This window comes from Rhinopithecus bieti, unplaced genomic scaffold, assembly GCF_001698545.2.
Source record: "Rhinopithecus bieti isolate Rb0 unplaced genomic scaffold, ASM169854v2 scaffold_1037, whole genome shotgun sequence".
In the NCBI taxonomy this organism is placed as follows: domain Eukaryota; kingdom Metazoa; phylum Chordata; class Mammalia; order Primates; family Cercopithecidae; genus Rhinopithecus; species Rhinopithecus bieti.
This window is the reverse complement of record NW_016803268.1, coordinates 434,240-447,508: the sequence shown is the minus strand read 5'-3', so window position 1 is coordinate 447,508 and position 13,269 is coordinate 434,240. Positions and strand designations below refer to the sequence as shown.

The 13,269-nt window shown below is 56.8% G+C and overlaps 2 protein-coding genes across 4 annotated transcripts in view; one reads left to right on the top strand and one right to left on the bottom strand.

Moving 5' to 3' along the window:
- Positions 1-1,790: 1,790 nt before the first annotated feature.
- On the bottom strand, positions 1,791-13,127 carry CHMP1A (charged multivesicular body protein 1A). Its single transcript, XM_017871327.1, has 7 exons — positions 12,930-13,127; positions 9,684-9,703; positions 8,160-8,237; positions 5,508-5,654; positions 4,478-4,606; positions 3,806-3,993; positions 1,791-3,353 (listed from the first exon to the last, which is right to left on the bottom strand). Exons 1-7 carry the CDS (start codon positions 12,934-12,936, stop codon positions 3,332-3,334), a joined length of 591 nt encoding a protein of 196 aa, XP_017726816.1. The 5' UTR covers positions 12,937-13,127; the 3' UTR covers positions 1,791-3,331.
- The window catches only part of SPATA33 (spermatogenesis associated 33), a 12,019-nt gene continuing 11,858 nt past the window's right edge, over positions 13,109-13,269 (top strand). Inside the window, exon 1 of one of the 3 annotated variants that reach the window (XM_017871310.1) lies at positions 13,109-13,223. The gene's annotated coding sequence lies outside the window, so the exon portion shown is untranslated. The remainder of the gene's footprint in view (positions 13,224-13,269) is intronic. The other 2 variants (XM_017871320.1, XM_017871301.1) reach the window with 2 other exon arrangements.

Sequence of the window (13,269 nt, the reverse complement as noted above, 5' to 3'; positions counted from 1 at the left end):
CGAATGCCAGGCTGTGCTGATATTGGATACAAGGCAAAAGGGGCAGGGTAAGGAGTGAGAGCCATCTCCAATGATAGGTAAGGTCACGCGAGTCACGTGTCCACTGGACAGGAGGCCCTCCCCTGTTCGGCAGCCGAGGCGGAGAGAAAGGACAGCTTACACCGTTATTTCTTCTATGCATTTCAAAGACTTTTAGTACTTTCACTAATTCTGCTGCTGCTATCTGGAAGGTGGAGCCAGGTGTACAGGGTGGAACATGAAAGTGAAACAGGGGCGTGACCGCTGAAGTACAGCATCACAGGGAGACACTCAGGCCTCCGGAGGGCTGTGGGCGGGCCTGACTGATGTCCGGCCCTCCACAAGAGGCGTGAAGCAGACAAGGATTATTACAATATTAGCATAAACAGTAATGCTACAAACTGATAGTTAATAACGTATCATCATAGCTATCATCTATTTCTAGTGTACCTATTCTTATATATTTATTATACTGGAACAGCGAGTGCCCTCGGTCTCTCGCCTTGGCACCTGCGTGGCTTGCCGCCCACAAGTATTTTCTCATGAGAAGAGCTTTAATCCTAGTCTGAAAATAATCCTCACTACCTTAAATTCACACCAAAGTGTCCAGAAAGACAGCACCTTAACTGTCACCCCAGGAACGTACCTGCTTCCCCGAATCCTTCCCGCGAGCCGGTCAGTGTTCCTGCGTCCTGAGTTCCAGCCTCAGGCTGGAAACAGACCTTTCCAGAGGAGGCTGGGAAGGAGCATAACCAACCCTGGAGGGCTGGGAATTCCGGCAAGAGGTGACATGGAGGCAGGAGGCGGAGCTGGAGCCTCCCCACGGTGCAGACCCCCATCCTGGGGTGCAGGCAGACCCCCAAGCTCCACCCCTCTGGGCCCTCTCTCTCTGGGAAGCCCCTCGAACTCCGTGGACTGTGAGGATGTGGGAAGCGTGCCTGGGAGCGACAGGGCTGGCTCCGTGGCTGGAGCTGAGGGGAGGGACGCAACCCCTCCCAGTCCACATCCACATCCACAGTGACGCTTCACACCCAAAAAGTAATAATGAAGACCTATCAGGATGGTGGCACCTTAATTACTACTGGAATTTAAAACCGTGGACCTACCACGTAATAGCCACTGTGAAAGGATGTGGGGAGTGCTTGGAGCTTTTTTTTTTTTTTTTTTGACACAGAGTTTCGCTCTTGTTGCCCAGGCTGGAGTGGGGCTATCTCGTAATAAAAAGGGAAAAAGCTAACTTCCCAGTGGAGAAGCCTGAGGATGCCACTGCACCCAGGCTTTTGGGTGAAGGTCACAAATTCACCAGCGCTAAGACACAGGGACGCCACACCCCTGCCACCGAGAAGTCATGAAGACTCCCCACATCGTGGGAAAACCGCACCCCCAGCAGAGGAGCATTCTGCAAAATAGCAGCCAGCAGGTTTCAAACCATTCAGGTCATGAAAGAAAACCGAGGAACTGTTCCAGATTGGAGGTGGCAGCACCAGGACGTGCAGCGGGGACGTCAGACCAGAGACTGTCAGGAGCACCACGGTGCCCAGCAAGCGTCCCGGTTTGGCTGAGGTGCACAAAGACCATGTTATGCAAGTTTTAAATGATTTCAAAGTAAGAACCTAACACGGGAGATTCTGTCGGTTTGGACGGGGTCTGAGAATGAGCACTGCCGTCTGCCCAGCCCCCCGCAGTGAACACTCCAGGAGCCCGTCCTCAGTTGTGGGGAGATGGCTGCATCCAGAGGCTCACCCAAGGCTCCAAAGCAAAGCTTGAGAAAGTTTCCAGGGATCCATTTGTTTATTTACAACAGCATTCTAGGAAAAAGGTGAACAGGCCCCTCCCCCCAGTGCCCAAGGGGACAGGACTGAGGCAGCCCCTACCCTGCCCATGGCTCTGCAGAGCTCTGCACCCTCCCCAAGGCTGTTACCCACGATGGATAGGACGTTCTCTCAACACCAGGGTTGATTTTGGGGAGGCTGGAGGGAACCACATCCAGGACCTGCCAACACCAGCCCCTCCCTGGGGGGGCTCCCAAGTTCTGAAAAAAAAAAACCAAACGCAGTGAGCCAAAGTCGAGGTCTTCACGTTCCTGCACGTTAACAGCCACGACACCGCTGCGGCCTCAGCATGGGCTGCGAGGGATGGGCAGGACTGAGGGGGGCGGGGACCCACACTCCCTGCCAGCCGCCCACCACCTGCCTTTTCTACTTTGGCAAAAAAACACAAAAAAACAGAAAATCCTGGAACCCTAAAGACAATGAAGTAAACTCTAGGAAATGGAAAAGACAGCAGCCCAAAGCCTCTCCGCCTCCCGGCAAGTCCTTCCCAAGAGCTGCTGGCAGCTCTCCAGGGCCACAGTGGCAGGTTTTCCCAAAGGAGCCCCAACCCCAGCCCCGCTAAAGACGGCTCTCCTGAGCGCCCTTCACCAGCTGCTGTGGCTTCCAAGCTGGGAAGGCACCCAGTCGTTTACAGACGGTAGAGGTGACACAGGCAGCATCGTCCGAAGCGAGGCCCCAGGGAAAGGTCCTCTGGGAGAACCAGGCTGCTCACTGGGAGGAGCCACAGACACATCCTCTCAGACTGCACCAGCCAGCGGAGGGGCTCTGCCGAGGAGACAGACAGCACAGCCCACGTGGCCAAAGGCACCTCCAGAGGCAGCAGCTGAGTGAGGATGAAGATGGCAGGGTGGGCACACTTGGATGTGGATCTGGGTGACAATTCTGTCCCCATGGACTGGGCAGCTTTAGGAACTGAGGGAGCGCAGGAGGCCAGGGGGCTCAGCCAGCTGGTAGGGGCAGCCGAGACCCCACTCCTGGAATGATGGAGGAGGAGGGTGTCATTGTAAATGCCACCAGGACGGCACCGGGTGGCACCTGACATCCCCCAGCACACACAGGCCTGTGGTACCTCCTGCCCGCTGAGGGGGTGTGGAGAGGCCTCAGGGAGTTGCTTGGCAACAGGGTAGCCCTGACCCCCTCTGGCTGATGAGGAAGCAGCATGTCTGCTGCCCCAGAGTCTGAAGGCCCCTACAGTGCTGGGTAAAAGTCCACAGGGCCCCTCCGGCCTCCCTGCTGTGGGCCCAGAGTCACAGAAATCACCCCCACAAATTTGCAGAAACTCAACACCAGGACGCAGACCCACCACCCAACCTAAAAGAACAGGAACACCCTGAGGCCACGCAGGCCTGGCAAGTGAGAGACACAGAGTGGCTGCCGGTCACAGCTCCGCAGGGCCAGCACAAAGGCAAGACGCGGTGGGGAGAGGACAGGAACCTTCCAGCACACCATGGGGCGGAGGTGGTGCACTGCGGCGGGCACGGCTAGTTCCTCAAGGCGGCCAACCTGGAAACCAACAACGCGACTCGGGTCAGGGCAGGGGAAGGGCTCTGACCACCACGTGCTCCCAGCGAAGGTGTCTCCTCCGTGTGGTGCGCAATGGCCCTTCTCCTCCTCAGTGTCCTGAGAGAACATGAGTGACAGGCCTTGGAAACAGACACGCCCGTCCCACTTTCACCTGATCCGTTAGGAAGGGCGCAGTATTCTAAAGTGCACTGCAGACGTGCGTAAACGCCACGCCCGACACACACTGAAGCCTCCATGCCAGCTGGAGCAGGATAGGGCAGCAGCGGGCGGCTTGGCTCGGGGGCAGCTACGGCTGGGGCCTCTGAGTTGAGATCAGGGCTCCCTGGTAGGAGCCTTAGCCCGAGCTCTCCTCCAGCCTCTAACCCCCAATGCCCTCTCCCTTCCCACAGCACCAGAGTATGGGGCACACAGCGTTTCGGGACCGACCCTACCTCCGTGACAGCTGGTCCTCCTGGCTGCGCACAGAGCTCTCGCCCACGGCAGAGGCGCCCTCCGGCAGCTGGCTGAGCTGGTCCAGCACCTCCAGGCCATTCTCCTCAGCGATCTGCATGATGAGGCTGTCCACCTGCTCCTGCGGTGTGGTCAGCGTGGTGGCCGAGCTCATGGAGTCCTCCATCACCTGGGGGCAGGGGCACGCTCTGGACAACAGGTGGGGCCCAGGCCCACGAGGCCCCACTCAGCTTCACAAGGGTCTGACCACACTTTTCGTTCCCTCACACAGCCAGCCACCTTCTTGCCCTGTTCTCTCAGGGACTCTCTCTGCCTCACCTTCCACCAGGAGCCTTTCCTGCCCCCACACCCAGCCCCACCCTCTGACTGCGCCATGCCTGCTGCCTTGGGTGGACATCTTTCTACACCTCTGCATGCTTGTTTGCTGTCTGAGCCTCCCCACAAGGAGCCAGGTGCCTGCAGGAGGCCCCTGCCACCCTGCCCACCCTACCTGTCAGGGTCCTGGCAGGGACCCAGCACAGAGGATGCTTGGTGACGTCAGGGAGCAACCACAGGTACGCAGAGACAGCATGTCAGCCTGTGGGCCACCCCCCATGAGCTGCCCACACACCCTCCTTGTCCCCAGGCCACAGCCCAAGGGCAGGGGCACATACCGACGTGTGGACGTCCAGGTTCTGCACCTGCTGCTCGAACCTGTCCATCACTGACGAGACCTTCTGTAGGTCCATGGTGCTCAGGGCCTTGTCCAGAGCTTTGGTCACCTGGGCCATGTTCTTGGTCACCTGAGACAGGAGGGGGTGCAGGAGGGAACGGGATGAAAGGCAAGTGGAGCTCATGCACCAGGGATGGTCCCCTGGGCTCTGACAGGAGAGCTGCGGCACCCCAGCCCTGCCCCACAAAACCCCAGCTCTGGGCTGAGCCATCATCTGGATCCTATGGAAAGACCAACTCCACGAAAAAGGCTGTGGAGACCCAGGGTGGTGTCACCGGAGAAAAGGCTGCTGATGTTGGGTCTCCAGGACTGCTGTGCCCTCCTGGCCCACCTGCACTGTGGGAAGGAAATGCCTGAGACAGCGAAGGCTCTGCTGTGACGTCCCCTGACCCAGCAGATGAGCCTAGCCATGCAGGCTCTGTCTCCTGTGGCAGCTGCCAAGACTGAGGCCTGGCTGGGCACAGTGACAGTGAGTGGTTCACGCCTACAATTCCAGCACTCTGGGAGGCCGAGGTGGGAGGATTGCTCGAGGCCAGGAGTTTGAGACCAGCGTGGACAACATAGACACCCTGTCTCTACATAAAAATGAAAAAAATCAGCCAGGCGTGGCGGATGCCTGACATCGTGATCTCAGCTACCTGGGAGGCTGAGGCAGGAGGATCGCTTGAGCCCAGGAGGTTGAGACTGCAGTGAGCTGTGACTGAACCACTGCACTCCAGCCTGGGTGACAGAGCAAGACAGTCTCTAAATATTACCAAAAAAAAAAAAAAAAGGCCCAAGTCCTATCAAGAGGTCCTTCCTGAGGCATCAGTGCAAGTGAGGGTGCAGCCTCAAGGTGCCCCCCCAGCACTGCCCAGCCCATGCTGACCCAGCTTCCCTCAACTCTGAGCTGCCCCAGATCCAGACCATAGAGCCCACTCTTGCCTCAGTCGGCAGACGCCACCCATCTGGCACCAGGGCCCCACACTCACCCCCTTCATGGTCACGGCCGTCTGCACCTTGGAGGCCACTGCGTCTACGCGGGACGCCATCCGAAGCCAGTTCACACCTTCGTTCTTCTTGCGGATGGCGTTCTCGGCGTACACACGGGCGCACTCTACGTTCTTCTGCTGAAGGGCCTGCAACGCGGGGAAAAGCAGCTGGAGAACCTAGTGGTGCGTGTGCCCCTGCGGAGGAGCCCAGTGGGTTTTTTTTTTTTTTTGAGACGGAGTCTCGCTCTGTCGCCCAGGCTGGAGGGCAGTGGCGCGATTGCAAGCTCTGCCTTCCGGGTTCACACCATTCTCCTGCCTCAGCCTCCCAAGTAGCTGGGACTACAGGCGCCGCCACCACGCCTGGGTAATTGTTTGTATTTTTAGTAGAGATGGGGTTTCACCGTGTTCGCCAGGATGGTCTCGAACTCCTGACCTCGTGATCCACCTGCCTCGGCCTCCCAAAGTGCTGGGATTACAGGCATGAGCCACCGTGCCCAGCCGCAGGAGCCCAGTGTTGACTGCTCCTGGACGCCACTGGCTAGGGTGGACGGGCCTCTCCCCAGAGATGTTTGAGCTAAAAATGCAAACACTCAGGCCCCAGCCCAGCCCCACAAGCAGGCTTCTGCTCCCCGCTGCACCCCTCCAGCATTCCACCGGGCACGGGACACAGCGGGCGACACTCAGAGCCTGTGGCAGGCGGTTCTCCGAGCTCCTTTCTCCCTGGGAGCCTGGTTGTGGGTGAAGAATTACCGAAGTCCAATACCGTGGGACCTACTTCACCGATTACGCAGTTTTAAGAGCTGCACAACATTCCATCTTCTTTTTTTTTTTTGGAGGTGGAATCTCGCTCTGTGGCCCAGAATGGAGTGCAGTGGTGTGATCTCGGCTCACTGCAACCTCCACCTCCTGGGCTCAAGCACTTCTCCCACCTCAGTCTTCCGAGTAGCCGGGACTACAGGCGTGAATCACTGCGCCCGGCCTAGATGCCTCCTTTCCTTCTGCCCTGTCCATCATGGGAAGGGGACCCCTCCTGGAGAGGCACCCCTGTGAGTCTCCAGCCCCTCCCACCCCATGATGCCCTAGGCACCAGCTCTGTAAGGAGAAGGGAGAGAAAAATGATAGGATCCGCCGGGCCCGGTGGCTCACACCTGTAATCCCAGCACTTTGGGAGGCCGAGGCAGGTGGATCACCTGAGGTCAGGAGTTTGACACCAGCTTGGCCAACATGGCAAAACCCCATTTCTACTAAAAATACAAAAATTAGCCAGGCGTGGTGGTGCACGCCTGTAATCCCAGCTACTCAGAAGGCTGAGGCAGGAGAATCACCTGAACCCAGGAGGCAGAGGTTGCAGTGAGCCGAGATTGCACCTCTGCACTCCAGCTGGGTGACAGTGAGACTCCATCTCAAAAAAAAAAAAAAAACCAAAAGATAGGATCGTGGCAGGCAGCTAGCTAGAAGCCCTCTTCCTATACTTTATGGCAAAATCAAGTTCAGAATGTTGGAAATGGAAAGAAGAAAAAGAACGAAAGCAATCCACTCATCTCTATGCTCCGGATGCCCTCAGTGGGCTGGGAAGGTCTGGCAGGGCTGTAGAGCAGGGATAGAAGCCACTCCGGGCTCCACCACACACAGCACCTCCCTTCCTGTTTGTCTCATGTGGGAAGCAAATACTCTGAGGCTCAGAAATCATGGTGAGGATTAGGCTGGGCACAGTGGTTCATGCCTGTAATCCCAGCACTTTTGGAGGCCAAGGCGGGCGGGTCACTTGAGGCCAAGAGTTCGAGACCAGCCTGACCAACATGGCGAAACCCTGTCTCTACAAAAAACTTTAAAAATTAGCTGGGTGCAGGCCTGTAGTCCTAGCTACTTGTGAGGGTCAGGCCCTAGAATCACTTGAACCCGGGAGGCGGAGGTTGCAGTGAGACGAGATCGCACCTCTGCACTCCAGCCTGGGCAACAGAGCGAAACTCTGTCTCAAAAAAACAAAACAGGCCGGGCGCGGTGGCTCAAGCCTGTAATCCCAGCACTTTTGGAGCCGAGACGGAGCGGATCACGAGGTCAGCAGATGAGACCCATCCTTGGCGTACGCGGTGAAACCCCGTCTTTCTACTAAAAATTACAAAACTAAGCCGAGCGAGGTGGCGGGCGCCTTAGTCCCAAAGCTACTGCAGGAGGGCTGAGAGGCAGGAGAATGGCGTGAACCCGGTAGCGGAGCTTGCAGTGAGCTGAGGATCCGGCCACTGCACTCCAGTCCGGGCGACAGAGCGAGGACTCCGCCTCAAAAAAAAAAAAAAAAAAAAAAAAAAAAAAAATACCTATATGTATAGTAGTATATATTATATAGTATACACACAGCACACCACTCATCTATATATCTTCCAGGGTGAGGATTAAGTTATGATTAGAAGTGCCCTGGCCCCTTCCCCAAAAGGCCATCAAAACAAAACAGAACGCACAAAATAAAGGGCAGAACAAGGACCAGAAGACCAGAGCCGGAGGAGTCAGACAGAAGACAGAGCCGAGAGTCAGACAAGAAGACAGAGCCGGAGAGTCAGACAGAAGACAGAGCCGGAGAGTCAGACAGAAGACAGAGCCGGAGAGTCAGACAGAAGACAGAGCCGGAGAGTCAGGCCCCACGGCCCCGGGCCTCACCTTCTTCACTTTGGCCTGCTCTGCCTTGGAGTCCTTCTCCGCCTTCTTGGCCAGCTTCTCCAGCTGCTTCGCCGTGAACTGAGCAGAAGCCAGAACGTCCTGGGTCAGACATGTGGAGCCCATCCCCCAGGCCTTGCTCTCCACACCCCACCCCTGTGCCCACAGGTTCTAAGCACCCATCAGCCAGCCTGGACCCAGCACACGGCAGGGAAGGCACGAAGCCTGCAGGCGTGCATCCTGGGCAGTGAGAGGTAGCGCCAGCTGGAGGAGGACGCTGCCTGCTCTGCCTCAGGCTCTGTCTGGGTTTTCTCCAGTGTCTGTGTTCTCTGTGAACACCCTCACCCAAGGCCTCCTCCAGAGCGGAAGGGGCCAAAACCTCTCGTTCTGGTCTCAACTCCTGCTTATAGATGGATCTCAACGTAAAAGAAAGACTCCAGAAAACTCATTTCAGGCTACCCCTACGTCGTAAGACAGAATTCCAGGTAAAAACACAACTGAAAATGTTATCTTGAGAGAATGCTGTGGATGCAACAGGTTGCTGGGCAGCACACACAGCTGCTGGGGGCCTAACTGCTCTGCCAGCACCACAAGGAAACAGGGGCTCTGGCAACCCATCTGGAACCACAGACGCCACAGGGTTCAGGACGGCCAGCACAGTGCCACAGGGTTCAGGACACAAGCAGGCCTCAGCGGGTCCCCTCTGTGCCCAGCAGCATCTGACAGACCCACCATGATGGCAGAAGCTCCCAGGAGCTCAGGGCCAGCGACAAGGCAAGATGAAGCTGGCCACGGAGGAGCAGCCAGGAGCACATCCCAGGGAAATGCACAGAAACCTGCCCTGGATTACTGGAATCTGCAACCACCACCCCACATGGAAGGAATACTCAGAAAGCTTTCCTTCAAATGATCTCAAAGAATGAGTCCACACAGCGGAACACCAAGGCCTAATGCCCAAGCTGTCTTTCTTAAGATAACACTCCGGGCCGGGCGTGGTGGCTCACGCCTGTAATCCCAGCACTTTGGGAGGCTGAAGTGGGCGGATCACGAGGTCAAGAGATCGAGACCATCCTGGCCAACATGGTGAAACCCCGTCCCTATTAAAACCGTAAAAAAAAATTAGCTGGGTGTGGTGGTGGGCGCCTGTAGTCCCAGCTACTCAGGAGGCTGAGGCAGAAGGATCACTTGAACCCGGGAGGCAGAGGTTGCAGTGAGCCGAGATCGTGCCATTGCACTCCAGCCTGGGCGACAGAGCGAGATGTCATCTCAAAAAGAAAAAAAGATAACACTCCATCTTTCATAGATGACCCTAACGATCTGCCTCCACTTAGCCTGAGATAAGAAAAGAACTAATGTCACCAAGCTGGCTCAATAATCCCCTCCTTGGTCAGCAGTCTGAGCCCTGTGTGGTGGTCACTCGACTATTACATCATCTGCCCAACTGTTTCTGTGGCTCTGAGTGAGTGTGGCTTATACTATCTGTCCTCACCAGAACAGGGCTGGGGTGAACTGCCATTCAGTACATACCTTCAACTGGAACAGGGTATCTGCAAAGAGAGAGGGAATGGTTTGAGGATTGGAATGGGATGTTACCCTTCTAGCAGGCAGAACTTACTAGGATCCTTCTAGACACCAGGAGCTAGAACACAGAACACACCTGCCTGGGGTCTTCGGGGAGCCCCCCAACAAGGGAGGCACAAGACAGATTCGTGTGCCAGCCCTGGCCCCTTGCTAGCCACAGGGCGCAGCAAATGCAGACCCTCCCTCCCCGTTTCCTTGTTAGGAACATGAGGATGGCACCAGTCAATCTTAGAGGGTTAGTGTGAGGACGGAAGAGGTCATGGACGCAGCATCTTTTGGGCACGGTTAGAATCCAAAAGATGGTGGTTTATAATTAATGCAACTTGGCAAAAGCCCCTTGGGATTATTTCCCAATTTAAAAGTTCACCTGTAATCCCAGCACTCTGGGGGGGCCGAGGCCAGTGGATCATTTGAAGCCAGGGGTTTGAGGCCAGCCTGGGCCAATTTAAAAGTTCAGTACTTGACAGTTCACTTTTTACAGACTCTTTCTCCCCAAAGGTAAATGGATAAAAATAGCAAGGTGGTAACTCTTAGGCATCAAAGAGCTGATTTCCACTGGGCACAGTCGCTCAAGCCCGTAATCACAGCACTTTGGGAGGCAGAGGCGGGCGGATCACTTGAGGTGAGAAGTTCGAGACCAGCCTAGGGAATGTAGTCAGACCTCATTCTATTAGAAAAAAATATTTCTTTTGGCCGAGTGCAGTGGCTCACACCCGTAATCCCAGCACTTTGGGAGGCCGAGGCAGGTGGGTCACGAGGTCAGGAACTCGAGACCATCCTGGCTAACATGGTGAAACCCCATCTGTACTAAAATACGAAAATTAGCCGGGCATGGTGGCAGGTGCCTGTAGTCCCAGCTACTTGGGAGGCTGAGGCAGGAGAATGGCGTGAACCCGGGAGTCGGAGCTTGCAGTGAGCTGAGATCCAGCCACTGCATTCCAGCCTGGGTAACAGAGCAAGACTCTGAAAAAAAAAAAAAGAGAGAAAAATATATCTTTTAAAAAGGTAGGATTGATCTGAATTCATTCAACTGCTAAATTTGGAGTGACCCCTGATTCCTCAAAGGGCTTCACCACACCAGCCAGAATGAGGAAGTGGAGCCTGTGAGTGAGGTAACAGAGTGTTCACAAATGCAAATCAAGGCTCCAAGACGAGACTCCTGGGGTTCCAGTGAGCTCGGGCATCGTTCAGTCTATCGCCTGTCCGTGTAGGTGTGGTCAAGGCCAAGTTCAATCTATCATCTATCAGTGCAGTGTGGTCAAGGCCAAGGTTATGTGTGACTGGAAAACAGCCAGGCTGACCCAGGTGACACAGTGCAGGCCACGCAGGCCTTCCCACCCAACTTACCGTGGGATGCTGGCCAAACCACCCCTCCTCACCTCAGCTTTCTTCTCCAGCCGTGTGCGGCAGCACAAAAACCCAGCTAAGGCAAAATCTGACTCTGTGGAAATCTGACATGGGCTTGAGAGAAGTCCCCTCAAGAGCTGAGTGAGCTGTGGAGTGAAAAGTCACAATTTTTTTTTTTTTTTTTGAGACAGATTCTTGCTCTGTCACCCAGGCTGGAGTGCAGTGGTGCAATCTTGGCTCACTGCAACCTCTGCCTCCCGGGTTCAAGTGATTCTCCTGCCTCAGCCTCCCAAGTAGTTGGAATTAAAGGTGCCTGCCACCATGCCCGGCTAATTTTTGTATTTTTAGTAGAGATGGGGTTTCACCATGTTGGCCAGGCTAGTCTCAAACTCCTGACCTCCCGTGATCCACCCACCTCGGCCTCCCAAAGTGCCGGGACCCTGAGCCACCACGCCTGGCCTCCCAGAGTGCTGGGGTTGCAGCCCTGAGCCACCATACCTGGCCTGGCCAGCATATTTTTTGTAGCGGGAGGTAGATGCTCTCTTTCATCTTCTCTCGAGGCAATCTGTAGAAAATCTCTACACGTTTCCTTCATGATGACATGGTGGCACTATAGCTTTTCACACTTCAAAAAGTATTTTCTTAGACAGAGTCTCGCTCTGTCGCCCAGGCTGGGGTGCCACGGCACGATCTCAGCTCACTGCAAGCTCTGCCTCCGGTTTCACACCATTCTCCGGCCTCAGCCTCCCAAGTAGCTAGGACTACAGGCGCCCATCACCACGCCCAGCTAATTGTTTGTATTTTTAGTAGAGACGGGGTTTCACCATGTTAGCCAGGATGGTCTCGATCTCCTGACCTTGTGATCTGCCCGCCTACGGCCTCCCAAAGTGCTGGGATTACAGACTGAGCCGCTGCACTCGGTCCTGCAAAAAGTATTTTTAAAAGCATGCCCATCACATCAGCCCAACGTTTCAGCAAATGCAGGACTTCATTCTGCCAGATTCATCCTGTTCTTTAGTATCCCTGAGCACAGAGCCGGCCCCAGGTGGAGAAGGTCAGAACCAGGGTGTTCCATTGCCTGGAGCCCCTTGCCTTGGGCTGGTTCCTGCTCAAACCTCTGCCTCTCCATCTGGAGAATGGACACAAAGAGCTGCTGTGACCAGGGCCTGGCACTTTTTGTCTGAGCTCTTCTCATTTGTCCTGATGCTGTTTGGAGGGAGGGGGTGCAACTGTCACTTTTTCCTGTGCCCTCTGACCCGATATTCCAGGGCCCGAAAGGCCGAACAGGCATCGCTCAGTCCCCTCTACCGAGCTGGCGGGGAAGGGCACCTGACGCTGAGGAGTGCCAGGGGCGGGGAAAAGGGTCCTGGGTCGGTGGTCAGGGGTCGAGGCTTAGGGCAAGGGATCCTGGGTCAGGGGTCTAGGTCCCGGGTCCATGGTTGGGGGTCGGAGGTCGAGGCCCCGGGGAAGGCGTACCGGGTTGAGAGTTGGGGGTGGCGGCCTGGGGGAAGGGGTCCCGGTCAGCGGCCGGGAGTCGAGGCCCGGGAGAAGGGGTCCCGGGTGGGTGGTCGAGACCCCAGGAAAGAGGTCCCGGGTCGGGGATCGAGGGTCGAGGCCCGGGGGAAGGGGTCCCGGGTCGGTGGTTGAGGCCCCGGGGAATGGGTCTGGGTCGAGGATCGGGGGTTGAGGCCCTGGGGAAGGGGTCCTGGATCTGGGATCGAGGGTCGAGGCCTGAGAGCTCTCCCGAGCCCCCGCCCGCGGCCCCAGGTGGGCGGAGCCCACGCCAGTGGGAGAAGCGGCCCCGCCCCGCGCACGAGTCCCCGGAGGACGGCCGCGACCTCTTACCGTCCATGGCCACAATGACAGGAGCAGCACTCGGAGAGGGAGAAGGGACGCCGACTCCGGGCGGCCTCAGGTCCCGGCAGCGATCGAACCGACCAAGCTGCACCCGGCGGGGACTTCCGGGGTCACCGCCCCGCTTCCGGTCGCATGGGCTGCTCTCGCGAGAGGATGGTGGCCGGTCCCGCGAGAGGAGCGGGGCGGGGCTGCGCGGCGCGCCGTCGCCATGGTGACGCGCGCCGCGGCCGCGAGGACCTTTTGTCGGTCGTTCCGGGCTGCGCGGCCGCGGAGGTGCGGGGACCCGGGCTTGCCCCGGCGGGGGCGGTGGGCTCACCTATGGGCCTTT

What these genes read in the sequence shown, in the direction of transcription:
- CHMP1A (XM_017871327.1), bottom strand. An exon ending in ACCTGGACGTCCACACGTCG is followed by an intron (nt 3,994 to 4,477) that starts GTATGTGCCCCT and finishes CCCTGCCCCCAG; the next exon opens with GTGATGGAGGACTCCATGAG. An exon ending in GAGGACCAGCTGTCACGGAG is followed by an intron (nt 3,354 to 3,805) that starts GTAGGGTCGGTC and finishes GTTGGTTTCCAG; the next exon opens with GTTGGCCGCCTTGAGGAACT.